The sequence below is a fragment of the Solanum pennellii genome, chromosome 9 (genome assembly GCF_001406875.1).
Source record: "Solanum pennellii chromosome 9, SPENNV200".
Taxonomy (NCBI): domain Eukaryota; kingdom Viridiplantae; phylum Streptophyta; class Magnoliopsida; order Solanales; family Solanaceae; genus Solanum; species Solanum pennellii.
Genome location: NC_028645.1, coordinates 70,988,126 through 71,000,989, shown reverse-complemented (window position 1 = coordinate 71,000,989; position 12,864 = coordinate 70,988,126). Strand labels below are relative to the sequence as shown.

The window sequence follows — 12,864 nt, the reverse complement described above, 5'->3', positions numbered from 1 at the left end:
CGTCGTGCCCATGACGGTCCGTCGTGGGTTCCGTCGACTCAGACAGTTTTTCCAGAAATAAAATCTGCTGCTTAAAACGACTAAACAGGTCGTTACATAATTCTGTAGAAATAGTATCGGAGTTGTCTTCAAAATATGATCGATAAGTATGACGAAGGATATTTATATATATTATTATGATATCTTTAAAATATATTTATCTTTTTTCTTAATAGTGCATAATTAATGGATTTTGTGGATGAACTCAAATATGTATTGTCTTCTTTGAGGAAATTGATTTTTGAGAAAATGATAGTGGCTTTCTCTTTGGTCACATTGAAAAGAGTGCCATAAAGAATAAAGGTTGGATTTCAAACCGTTTGATATATATGGCATATTTTGAGAGCACACGGACAAAGACAAGACTTGAGTAAAGTAAGCAAATAAAAAAATCTCATTTATATAAATCCAAGTCATAGGAAAGCTTGTATATGTGATATAGTATATGTGTTTTTCATTTCATTAGACCTATAAAAATATGTCAAGATGAATCAATACTATTTTATTACGATGGTACAATCGTCACATACTCATACATTTGCACCAACTTACATAAATCACATTAGCCTAGGGACGTACTAATTATTTAGATATAGTATAGTTTGCAATATTATGTATTTTATCAAATTTTTGGTACGTTCAGATATACGTATCTTGAAATACATGGATCAAAGTAAATGTTATTTATTCTAGATACATTCTATCGGGTAGATTTGCATGTATCTAGGATACATAACAAATCTTGCCTTTTTACTCTCTTTCCATCTCGCTTGCTTTTCTCCTACGTATTTAATATCTTAGGTACACGGAAATCACATCAGATACATACAAATACATGCATCTAGTGTGTATAACGAATTTCACTCGCTTTCCTCCCTATATTAATGTATTTTCTAGTGAAAATACATATATCTAAATGTATTTTTCTCGAAATATAATAGAAATTTTTTAATTAATAATAAAATATATAATATTTTAAAAGTATAACATAAGTATATAATAGTGAAATATGTTTAGTTACGTAGTTTTTTCTAATAATTATTTACTTTCATTTTGATGTTAGATAAATGTGACTTCCATGCTGGCTTCCCTTCTTTTTGGTTACAATAAGAACTGAAAATTGAAAATGATGAGATAGATTATCCAACACAAGCTGGTAAGTGGTAACCATCATTATTTTACCAAAGGTAAATAAAATACTCTAATCATTATAAAAATTCAAATTCTGCTTTTAAAGATAACCAGCAATGTCTTAACAACAAATGTTTTGACCAAAAATATTTTTTATTTTGGGGATTGAATTTCAAACTTATGTTTAATTATAAAATTTTAAGTAAATATCAAAAAGTTGTTTTAAATTTTTTCAGCCTAAAATACTTATAATGATTCAAAGATAAATTTATTTTATATTTATGATCAAACATAATTTCAATCTTCAAATATTATTTTCACTTTAAAATGAAAACATGATCATGTATCCTCTCTCTTTCTATCATCGGACCATCAATCTTGCAATTAATTACCTTTTAAAAAATTTCATAATTTTCATGGACAAAGGGGCCTAATAAAGTAGGTAAATACACTGAGTAAACCTTTTGAAAAAAAAAAGATAATTGATTAAGTTTGTGAAATTCCAATTTTTTTTAAAAAAAATATCATTTCAAGTTACATACTTATTTCTAAGTTTATCCTCATTTCACTTTAAAAAAAATTAAAATGACATATCATTTTTAAAAATAGAAGTGACAAAAACAGTTCATTTCAATTCGATTTGTTTCAGTGATTCAGTCAAGAAATTTTTAAGCAGATTAATAATTAATTTAATTAACTCAATTTATTTTGAGTCATTTTAATTCAATCAATCCACCTATTTAACGTATTTATTTAAGATTACAGAATTCAAATAATATTTTTTATATATGTTTTGTACTAATAATATACTTTTAATGGTATAATATTATAACTGACAGAAATGTTATGACATTTTTTTTTATATAGAAAAGTCAAGATATGATATGGATTTGGCATGACTACTCTTAATTGTAGGTAGTTGATGAGTTGATAAAAGGCCATGCCCACAAAAAATAAATTATAGAAGACTCTATATAACAAATCTAAGGAAATTAGTCGAAAGTGTATTCAACTAGCATTTCACAAAATCATGAGATCATCAATTATGATTTCATTTATATAATCATTTTAGAACATAAAAGAAAAAAGGAAAAATTCAATTTATGTTTAAATGTATTTGAAAGTTAATTCACTTTTTGTACAATCTCATTACAAAATTGAACTTAATTCATGCATTGCTAAAGATAAATTGTGGAAGTAATTCCACAATTATGGATACACCTAACTTTATATTCAAGATGGTATGACATTAATCTGATTTTAATATTTTGGTCACAACATTAAATTATCATTACCCATTATAATTTATAAAGGAGTGGGGCGGGGGACCAACTAATATTAGTGATAATTTTTTAATTAAATTTAAATTCGTAATATTATGATTCAAATTTACAGTCTTGACTCCGTATATAATCATAAAATAACTACTTCTATTACGACTTCACTAATCATTTTTTTCTTTTTTGAAGGTATAACCATTTGTAATTCATAAATTTACTAATCAGATTAATTTATATTCAGATAAGGTAGATTCTATTTAAGAGTAAATATATTTTTAACTAAAAGTAATAATAATTATATTTTTAAAATTCAAATCCGAATAGTTTAACTGAAAATGAAAAAAATAAATTCACCCATCCTACCTCACTCAATAACTTCATTTACCATCTATGGGATTGTATACTTGGTATCATTTGATTGGTCTTTTAATTGATTTAATCAATACAAGTAAGGAAGGATTTAAAATGTTCTTAACTATTTGATTGATATAAAATTATTCTTTATTCATTTTTGGATATATAAATATCTTTTAATTTTTGACTAAAAAATATCTTCGATATAAATTTTTGGTCATATTTGCCCTTCTCAAAAATAAAATTATTAAATATTTATTTATTGTGTTGCCTGATGTAGTTGGTCCAAATTTATATTCTTCTCAAATAAATAATAAAAATTGCTTATAATTCATATTTTGACCTAATACACTTGAAAATAATATTTAAAATAATATTTATTACATGATATTCGTATTGACTTAATTTAAATCAACTCAAGATATTCGTATTGACTTATTTTAAATTAAGCTCACTTTATTATAGTCAATTCATATAAATCTAGCTAAAATTCATACTCACCTGATCCGATTGTCAATTTTAAAAAAGATGATTATTATTTATTAATATAAAATAATCAATAATTCAATTGTTTTGTTCATTCCTCTTTCTATTCTTCTTTGTAATATCTCATTCTTAGTTATAATATCATAGATTCAAACTTGAAATAAACTTTACGTTCATATTTTTTAATTTGTATTATTTTCATGGTGGGTATGGATAGAAAAAAAAAGTCATTTTTATTCCTTTATTTTGAATTTTGAGTACACAAAAAATAAAAAAATATAATATACATAATAGTTGCTTAATTGAATCATCTTTAATTGAACTAATTATCTATAAGCGAATACTATCGTTACTTTTCTTTCATTTTTTCCTTGTTTAATTTATCATTAGTTGAAAGAATTAAAATGTTAAACGGAGTGGACAAGATCCAAGAAGAAAAAAGTGGAAGAGAGGGGAATTGAGGGGTGGAGGGGAGCGTAGATAGTTGGTGATTAATCTTTTTAATTTTATTTACCATAGAATTCAAAATCAGACCAATAATATGAGTTCGTGTATAAATAATTTCAAATCATTTTAATGAAGAAGAGCCTTACTCCATACACCTTATGAGTGTGGATAGTTAGATAAGCCAAAAAGTTGATGTTAGGGTATTTGGGTGCCGAAAGGTGGATGAAGGATAGGGGTGGACATTTAGTATTCGTTTTGAGATTTCTAAAATTTGAATTCGGTAATTCAGTATTGTTAGTTAAAAGTAGATACCAAATATCAAATGCCAATTTTTTAAATTTTGGTTCAATAATCAGTAAATCAAACTTCGATTTGGTATGGTATTTGATAATACCGTATTGAATTTATAGCCGATTGCATTACAAAGTTAATATTATTGCTCCAATTATTTTTATTTTTCTTTGAAGATGCACGATATAATAGAAGATCAACAAATAAGAAGACATTAAGAGAATTAAAAATTGACACAACTAAAAGACATATGTATTTAAGATTGTTTATGTTTCCTGTTAAAAATTCTCTTTGTACTTGTACTAATGAGTTAAGAACTTGTTGAAATATAACATTCATTATGTAAATAATTCGATATTTGAAAAAATATATATTGAATACCAGATAATTCTAGTGTCTCATACCAAGACCAAACTCAAATATTGTAACTCTAAAAATTTACTTTCAAATACATACCAAATATCAAATTATCAAATGTCATATTACTAAAAAAATTGGTTCAATTTTCAATATTTTATATCTAGTCCTAGATGAAAAATAATTTTATAGCAACACAAATAATTAAAGGATATTTTAGGTCCTTTGCATATATATGAGCATAATACAATATATTGGTACAAATTTCAAGAATGCTTATACACTAAAACCTCGATAAATTAATATAGGTGTAGCCATGAAATTTTATTATTTTACAGAGATATTATTTAATCGATATATTAATATTTATTAATTTAAGAACGAATTGAAATTTAATGAAAGTTGATTGTTATTATATCAAAATTAGTGTATCTTATTAATTTATGAATCATATTTATTGATTTCACATAAAAAAATGAGTACGATGAATACATCAAAATCATTATATTTTATTAATTTCGACATTGCGATGCTAGGATAATAAAATCATTCAAGATATATTATCGTAATAGATTTTATCGTTGGATATTAGAAGACTATGAATTGGGATAAATTGATCCAACAAAGATTAACGTTTTGGATGCTATCAGTTTTGTAATTCCTACTTGGACAACAAACACTTAACAAGCGACATCAGAAAATTATTTTCGACACTGCAAAATTCGTTTGGGGGATGCAATCTCAGAGGGCCAGAGCTTATAAAAAAATTGGATACCATCGAAAAAAGCAATGTTGATGATGAAGTTGAAAATGATACTATACATTTTAAACCAGTTACGCATAAGGAAACAATTATCGCATCTAGAACTCTTCACAATTTTATGGTGCAACTCAAAAAGACATCATCGGAGCTCTTGGATGCAATAAGAAAAGTTAGAGACGAGTTTCAACTAAATTTAAGTTTTAAGAAAAAATAGAACACAACAGTATCATATTTAAATAAGTTATCTTAGATATATTTTTAATTTAAAAAGTTATTAATTTATGATATTAATGAGATCATAATTATAGGGGTATTTTAGAAATATATTATCGTATTATCTTAACGAAATTAATGTTCTTTTTCATTGTCCCAAATCAAAATTGAAAAAAATATTATTTTAGAGAGATTATTAACTATCGAATATTAATTTATAGAGGTTTTTTTTGGTGTGGAGGGCAAATGTCAATGAGAAATATATAATGTGGGTCATAGTACAATTATCTAAAATAATAAGGATCGGACTTCGCATTATCAAATAAATTACTTTTACTTTATTTAGAAATGTTTATTTATTCTGTCCTTATTCATGAAGAAAATTTTCATTTCACTTCTCCTTTACTTTCTCTCTCTGCAAAAACAGACTCATTAATAATCAATCATAAATAAAACAAAAAACTAGTCAAGTCCGTAAATCGGTGAACGAATCTCCGGCCGTATTCGCGACGTCGGCGAGTGCTCGACTGGAAACACCACTTTTATCTGAGACTCGACTGAAGCACTTTTATCTGAGAATTTAGGTGAAGCTGAATCTCCGGTCACATTTCGCCGGAATGTCAGTTCTACCTTACCGGCAACTACTCTGCCGTGAAAATAATATCAGTTAACAGTCCGCGAATCCCGAATACACGGCCACATTTTCTCCGGAACGTTAGTTTTTCGATTCCACCGACCTCTACAGGGGTAAACACCTTTAAGCAAACGCACATCGCATTTATCTGACTTCACTCTGTTGCTTTTAGCTGCGAAGCTTCAAGTGGCGTTGCTGGTGCTTTTTCTGTTTTCGCTTTCTGCAATCCCTTTCGATCTCATTTTTCTAAGGTAAATTGAACCGTTCTCTCTCTACATACATACATCTTTTCCTTTGTTTTTCTTTCGTTTATTGCGTAATTGTGCTTTTCCAGTGAATACATATCCGAATTTTAGTTTGATTTTTACTTAGCTCATCGTTATCTGTGTTTATTCTTTCCATGATTTACGTGTTGTAAAGAAACTTACTTAGTGCAAAATAGTGAACCCAACACTTCATTCTGAAATTACTTATATCTGTAATCCATGTTTATGTGCCTTAGCTGCGACTGATCTGTATCAGTGTTTTAAAAGGGGTATGAGATGGGGCGTTTTGCTTAACATGGGTCTAGTGGATCTTTGAATTTTTAATTTATAATATGATAAAATAATATAACAATACAAAATTTCAAAAATATATCAATAGTTTAAAATAATTAAAAACATGATTAAGAGAACTCGTAGAAAATATTATTTCTAAGGTGACTTTACAAGTATAAATAATGTAATGATATAGATTGCATCTTTGCTATGAATGATACTTGTGCAAAGGTGTGTTCTCTCTTTTTTTTGGAGTGTATTTCAGTGAGAAAATTTGTCTGATCTTAAATATACTTCTTGGTCTTTCTCTTGAAGGAATTGTTTAGTAAAATGACTATGGAACAGTTTTTCAGTCGTGTGAGGATTGAAAATATTTTCATTTGTGGCGTTTGGTTATAACTATAATAAATTAACAGCGATCAATGGCGTTTGGTTGAAGAACATTTTTATGCAAAATTGTGAAATTTTTCTGTTGAAAAACTCTTCAAATTTTTGAATGCCATTATACCTGTAAAAGCATACCTTTTTCCATATTAAACATATGTGGAATGCCTATCTCTTTCTGTAGATATGAATAGAGGTGAGACATCGTTGGTGATTTAAAACGTTTGTAGTTTCGGAAGGGACTATTTGATGTGCACTTTGGGATTTATGCTCTTCATTGTGCAATCTCAGGAATTAAGATGAATGAGTTTCAGAATGGCAGGAGTCATACCTATGATAAACCTTCTCCAGGATGCTTGGGACGAATGGTGAACCTTTTTGATTTAAATTCAGGGGTGACAGGAAACAGGCTGCTTACGGATAAACCACATCGTGATGGTGAAACTCTATGCAACTTATGTTTATCTGTCTCCTGTTTTTGTTTTCGTTGGCATGAATTTTGTTTCTGTGGAATATCGACAACTTTTTTATCCTATGATGCATTGAGCATTGAAAACAATGTAAACAAATCACGGTTGTGTCATTTAGTTTGTGCTGAAAAATATCTTGATTTCAATTATAGAAGATATGACCTATGATTCGTCAAACTGCCTGCAAGCATGTCTTGATCTCATTTTACTTTGTGCTACCTTCAGTTTTTGACCCTGTAATTTATACTATTTATTACCATGAGGTTGAATCTGCATGTTGAGCTGGTCCAACTTATTGCAGGTTCACTCTCAAGGAGCCAATCAGATCTGGTGAGGTTGCCACCATCTTCTGAGAATCAAGTAGAAGAAAAAATGGTGCGTCCTCTATCCAGGTGACATTTATTTAGAGAGAAAGGTGCTGATTTTCTGCAGAGTTTGGCTTAATATTAATGATATGGTGCATGCAGGTTGTCTCGGATTTGAAGAGGACTAATTCAAACAGGAAATCAAATGGAACGCCAATGAAGATGCTCATAGCCCAAGAAATGTCCAAGGAAGTAGGTTCTGGTCATAATCCACCTAGTGTTGTTGCTAAGCTGATGGGGCTTGATGCTCTTCCGCAGAAATCTGTTCCGGCCATAAGAAGTCATTTTGGAGGTCATTCACGGTGTCATACAGATTCCTCTTTCAGCTATTGCCAGGAAGAAAATGAATACTCGACGGAAGAACTGCAGCAAGAATTACATCAATACCCCGAGCAGAATGAATATAAAGATGTTTATGAAGTTTGGCGGCACCCCCCAAAAATGAACTCTGTGAGAAGTGAATCCCCACAAAAGGCAAGACACGATGATCAAATTAGTTTTGAAAAGAAGTCAGCTTTTGTTCGTCAGAAGTTTATTGAAGCAAAATGTTTATCCATAGATGAACAACTTCGCCAGTCTAAGGAATTCCAAGATGCATTGGATGTCTTAAGTTCCAACACGGATCTGTTCCTCAAGTTTCTGCAAGAACCAAATCCAATGTTTACTCAGCATTTATCCAATTTGCAGTCTATACCTCCTCCACCTGAGACAAAGCGAATAACTGTTCTAAGACCATCAAAGATGATTGATGATTGTAAATTTAGTGGATCAGTGAAGAAAAATGAGAAAGATATAAGCAGAGCCATCCATATAGTCCAGGGCAACAAGGCCAAATCTCATATGGCATTTTCTCCTCCTATAGCAAATTGGAACATTCATGAAAATCATGCTCAACCTACACGGATTGTTGTATTAAAACCAAGTCTTGGTAAGACTCACAACTTTATTGATGCAAGTTCTTCTCCATCTGCATCACCAAGAGTATCACAAACTGAAACAAGTTTTGTCCACATGGAGGTTGATGAAGCTCAAGAATCAAGAGAAGTGGCAAAGGCTATTACACAGCACATGCGAGTAAACATAGGTGGACATCAAAGGGATGAAATATTACTTTCTTCTGAATTTGCAAATGGCTACATTGGTGATGAAAGCTCATTTAATAAATCTGAAAAACAATATGCAGCTGGAAATGTCAGTGATTCTGAAGTCATGTCACCAGCTTCTAGGCACTCATGGGAATATATCAATAGGTTTGGCAGCCCTTATTCTTGTTCCTCCTTGAGCCGTGCTGCTTATTCCCATGAATCTTCAGTTTCCAGAGAAGCCAAGAAGCGACTCTCGGAGAGATGGGCGATGGTGGCATCTAATGGCAGTTGTCAAGAACAAAGACAAATGAGAAGAAGCAACAGCAGCACTTTAGGTGAAATGCTTGCTCTTTCTGATATTAAGATGACCAGAAGCATAGAGCAGGACAATATTAAAGAAGATCCCCAGATTTCAAATTCCAACTCTCCGAGTAATTCCAAAGATGATGAAGGTAACCACAAGTCACCAAAGAATCTTTTGAGATCTATGTCTGTTCCTGTATCCTCTACTGCATTCAGTTCACAGTTGAATGTGGGTGCCCCAGATCCTGTGACAGGAGAAAATGACCTTTCCAAGCATACAACAAAATCTAGAAGTACAAAATCATCATTGAAAGGGAAGTTCTCAAATCTTTTTTTCTCTAGAGCCAAAAAGCCAAACAAAGACGGAGCCAAGTGTCTGCAATCCAATGATGACTTGCACTCTGGTCCAAAGCCTTTACGTTCTCTATCAGAAATTGACAAATACAGTGGTCAATTCCTTGATGATCCAGGGGTTGAGTGCTCAAGAACCAATCTTCGTGAATCATCATGTGCACTAACTTGCGAAGATTTGGTTGAGAAGCAAGCCACAATCTCTCCTGAGGTAAAGAAGTTACCTGATGTTTCTTCCTATTACACTGTTGCAAGTTGGAAAATGGTTCATTTGCATTTTACATCAGTATTTTGTTTGTGGTTTCCATCTACACATCTTTTACGTCATATGCATTTACAATTTCTTGCATATTTTATGAGATCACTCTGTGCTGGCTTTAAGAAAATTCTCTTTTTCTTTTTAATGTGTGGGAATTGTCTGAAAATGGAGAACTCAAATAGCGTCAAGATGACTACTTAAGAAGTTCAAAGCGAATTTATGTTATACCTCTTTTGTAGGTTGTGTTCTCTGGAGCAAGATCTGTGTGCGCTAGATACCTATGTGAGAACCAGGATCAGCCAAGTCCTATATCAGTTTTGGAGACACCATTTGAAGAGGATGACCATCTAGCATGTATATCATCTGGAGGTATCAAGCCAGACCGTCATGGTAAATGTCCACGATCTCCCATAATTCTTGGCTTTCCTTTTCTTTCTTGGTATAAAACTAAATCTATTCCTCCCATCCCAATCAAATTAACAGGTGCCGAGTTATCTGTTCACTCTTTAAGGTCCAATTTGATTGACAAATCTCCTCCAATAGGATCAATTGCACGTACATTGTCATGGGATGATACTTGTGCAGATACAGCCAGTTCAGTTTGTGTAAGACCATCATCATCCACTCAGAGGACAGAGGAAGTAGAACGTGAATGGTTCTCTTTTGTTCAAACATTACTAACCGTGGCCGGCCTTGATGAAGTGCAGCTTGATGCTTTCTCAACCATGTGGCATTCTCCTGAAAGCCCTTTGGACCCATCACTCAGAGAAAAATACATTGATCTGAATGAGAAGGAGACACTACACGAGTCTAAGCGAAGGCAAAGGAGATCAACCCAAAAGCTTGTGTTCGATTGTGTAAATGCAGCTTTACTAGAAATTGCAGAATATGGGGCAGACAACTTCCAAAAAGCCATACCTTATATGGGGGTCCATAATAATCTACCACAGGGAACAACTAGACTAGTATTATTGGAACAAGTGTGGGACTGGATGAAGGAATGGTTTTCTAGTGAAGTGAAATATCTGTCTACTGATGGTGGGGACTTAAACAGCCTGGTGGTTGAGGAAATGGTAGGGAAGGAGGTGATGGGCAAAATGTGGCTTGAAAACTTGAGATTTGAATTAGACAATGTAGGAGTCGAAATTGAAGAGAAGTTGCTCGAAGAGCTTGTGAATGAATCCGTCGTTGAATTGACATGTAAAATGTGATGACCCTTGTCCAATGCTTCTTCTGTTTTTGCTTTTTTTCTTTCACAAATATATAATATTATTGTCGTTTGTGTATTATTGTATTTGCAAATAACACTGCCTACAAGTAATTTGTTTAATGTTGTGAAGTGTATTAAAATCTGTACTGATCTATATCTTGAATTATTTTGTATATACATATATTGAGGGGAACCATATGATAGATAGATAGATATTGGTGTTTTAACTTTTCTGAGTCAAGACATAAATGTGTCTTCTGTTTATTAACCACTAGAATATTCTTAGCTGTAAAGGAGATGTTCCTTGTTTGCATTTGCAGTACAAATTTACCAGCTAGATATTTTTAACCACAAGTCAAAAACAAGAGTGAGTGAGGAGGAAAAATGTTGTGACTGGCAGCTGAACAACTCTTTTGACTATTTGTTCAACTGAATTATTGTTGTTTTGAATAACTTGAAAAATGAAAGGGAACACCGACAAGATATGAGCAAGTAAAAGATGTTTTGTCATGGTATGTGCAGTTCTATGAAAGTGACACTGCACTGTGCACAACCAAATCTAGAACCATCACATGCATACCAACTACAACAATATCATACTCTTTTCTTTATTAAATAAATTAAAATAATTGGGGATGGGTTGCTGAAAGGTGTTGTTTGCAATAACTTAAAATTTATGGGTTCGATCACGCCTTGGTATGATTTTTATGAATATTTGAAATCTTGATCTTTATGAATACTCAATAATTTATGAGATATTCAAGACGGCTTTTTATGAGAAAGACAACATTTTATTATGATCTCTCCCTTATATATTGAGATAATGTTCCAACTAATATTGGACATGTCTGGTGGAATCATGCCTAGAGATGCTTCATGAAATTTATGAACCTTAATAAAAGTTTAAAATGTTATCTACCCTTCCACAATTTCAATTGCCAAGATATGCACACTGTTCTTGTCCTTACAAATAGAGAAACCAATAATTCTAAATATGAAAAAAAAAAAAAACATTTGAGTATCCTCACTCCTATCATGTTCTGTGAGAATGTGAGTGATGCTGCATACAGCCAACACTAAAGTATATATGTATTCACTTCCGAAAAATAAGCGAATCAATCAGGCTTCGAAAATCATACATCTCTACGCGTACACAATTGTTGCAACATTTGGAAGAATTTTAAAAGAGAGATCGAATTTCACTAAACTTAGAAATGCACTCTAGTAAAGTGCTTCTCAACAAAGGAAATGTTATATTAACAAGCGAGATATGTATATCTCTACATGCCAGCTTTGCAATGTCTTTCTGCAGACATATGTACACTGCCTTACATAAACAGACAACAAACGAAGGGTCTATAGTTTATGGTACACACACAATCACTGAACAAGGCTTCATACTCAGCCATGTTGCCAGTTTATCTAATCCATGAGATTCAACGTCACGTCCTCTGTGTTTCTTACTATCCTCATGATGGATTTGGGTTTGGTATATGATGTCTTGCTTCTCCATCCAAATGATACTGGATTCCAAAGATCATCAACGAAAATAAATATTTCAGAAATATAAATTGGTCTGGTGTAAAGACTGGATCAACAGAACATACATAAACAGCCTTATCCCCATATGATAATCTTGTTGAAGAAGAAAAAGCAGATGAAGTTCATAAGTACTCAGCACTGCAATAAAGCACGTAAGTTCACATGTTCCAAAATTAACAATCTCATATACATTACTAATGACGAGGAAGAAAATGATGGACGGTATCGTTTCAAAATGCAATGCTATCCGCCATTTTTATTATTTTTACAAAAAATGACAGACAGTGACTCTATAACCGTCACCTTTTTTGCACCAAATATATATATATATATATATATATATATATATATATATATATAT

General features: G+C 31.6%; 2 protein-coding genes across 5 annotated transcripts in view; one reads left to right on the top strand and one right to left on the bottom strand.

The window, feature by feature from the left end:
* The first annotated feature begins 5,733 nt into the window (after window positions 1-5,733).
* On the top strand, window positions 5,734-11,142 carry LOC107031451. 3 transcript variants are annotated; one of them, XM_015232838.2, is made up of 7 exons: window positions 5,734-6,246; window positions 7,210-7,356; window positions 7,690-7,763; window positions 7,856-9,290; window positions 9,384-9,703; window positions 9,991-10,141; window positions 10,235-11,142. In XM_015232838.2, the coding sequence occupies exons 2-7, from the start codon at window positions 7,218-7,220 to the stop codon at window positions 10,960-10,962; spliced, it is 2,847 nt and encodes a 948-aa protein (XP_015088324.1). In that variant the 5' UTR covers window positions 5,734-6,246; window positions 7,210-7,217; the 3' UTR covers window positions 10,963-11,142. The 3 variants fall into 3 exon arrangements, with proteins under 3 accessions (XP_015088324.1, XP_015088323.1, XP_015088325.1); XM_015232837.2 differs by having other exon boundaries at window positions 7,856-9,703; XM_015232839.2 differs by lacking the exons at window positions 5,734-6,246; window positions 7,210-7,356 and having other exon boundaries at window positions 7,690-7,780; window positions 7,856-9,703.
* A 995-nt stretch (window positions 11,143-12,137) lies between these two features.
* LOC107031413 (tetraspanin-20) overlaps window positions 12,138-12,864 on the bottom strand; it is a 5,969-nt gene continuing 5,242 nt past the window's right edge. Inside the window, exons 6-7 of one of the 2 annotated variants that reach the window (XR_001458206.1) lie at window positions 12,569-12,641; window positions 12,138-12,484 (exon numbers count right to left, since the gene is read on the bottom strand). Coding sequence is in view for 1 of the 2 variants with exons in the window: in XM_015232770.2 (XP_015088256.1) it covers window positions 12,431-12,484 (54 nt within the window). In the remaining variant the exon portion in view is untranslated. The remainder of the gene's footprint in view (window positions 12,485-12,568; window positions 12,642-12,864) is intronic. The other variant, XM_015232770.2, reaches the window with a different exon arrangement.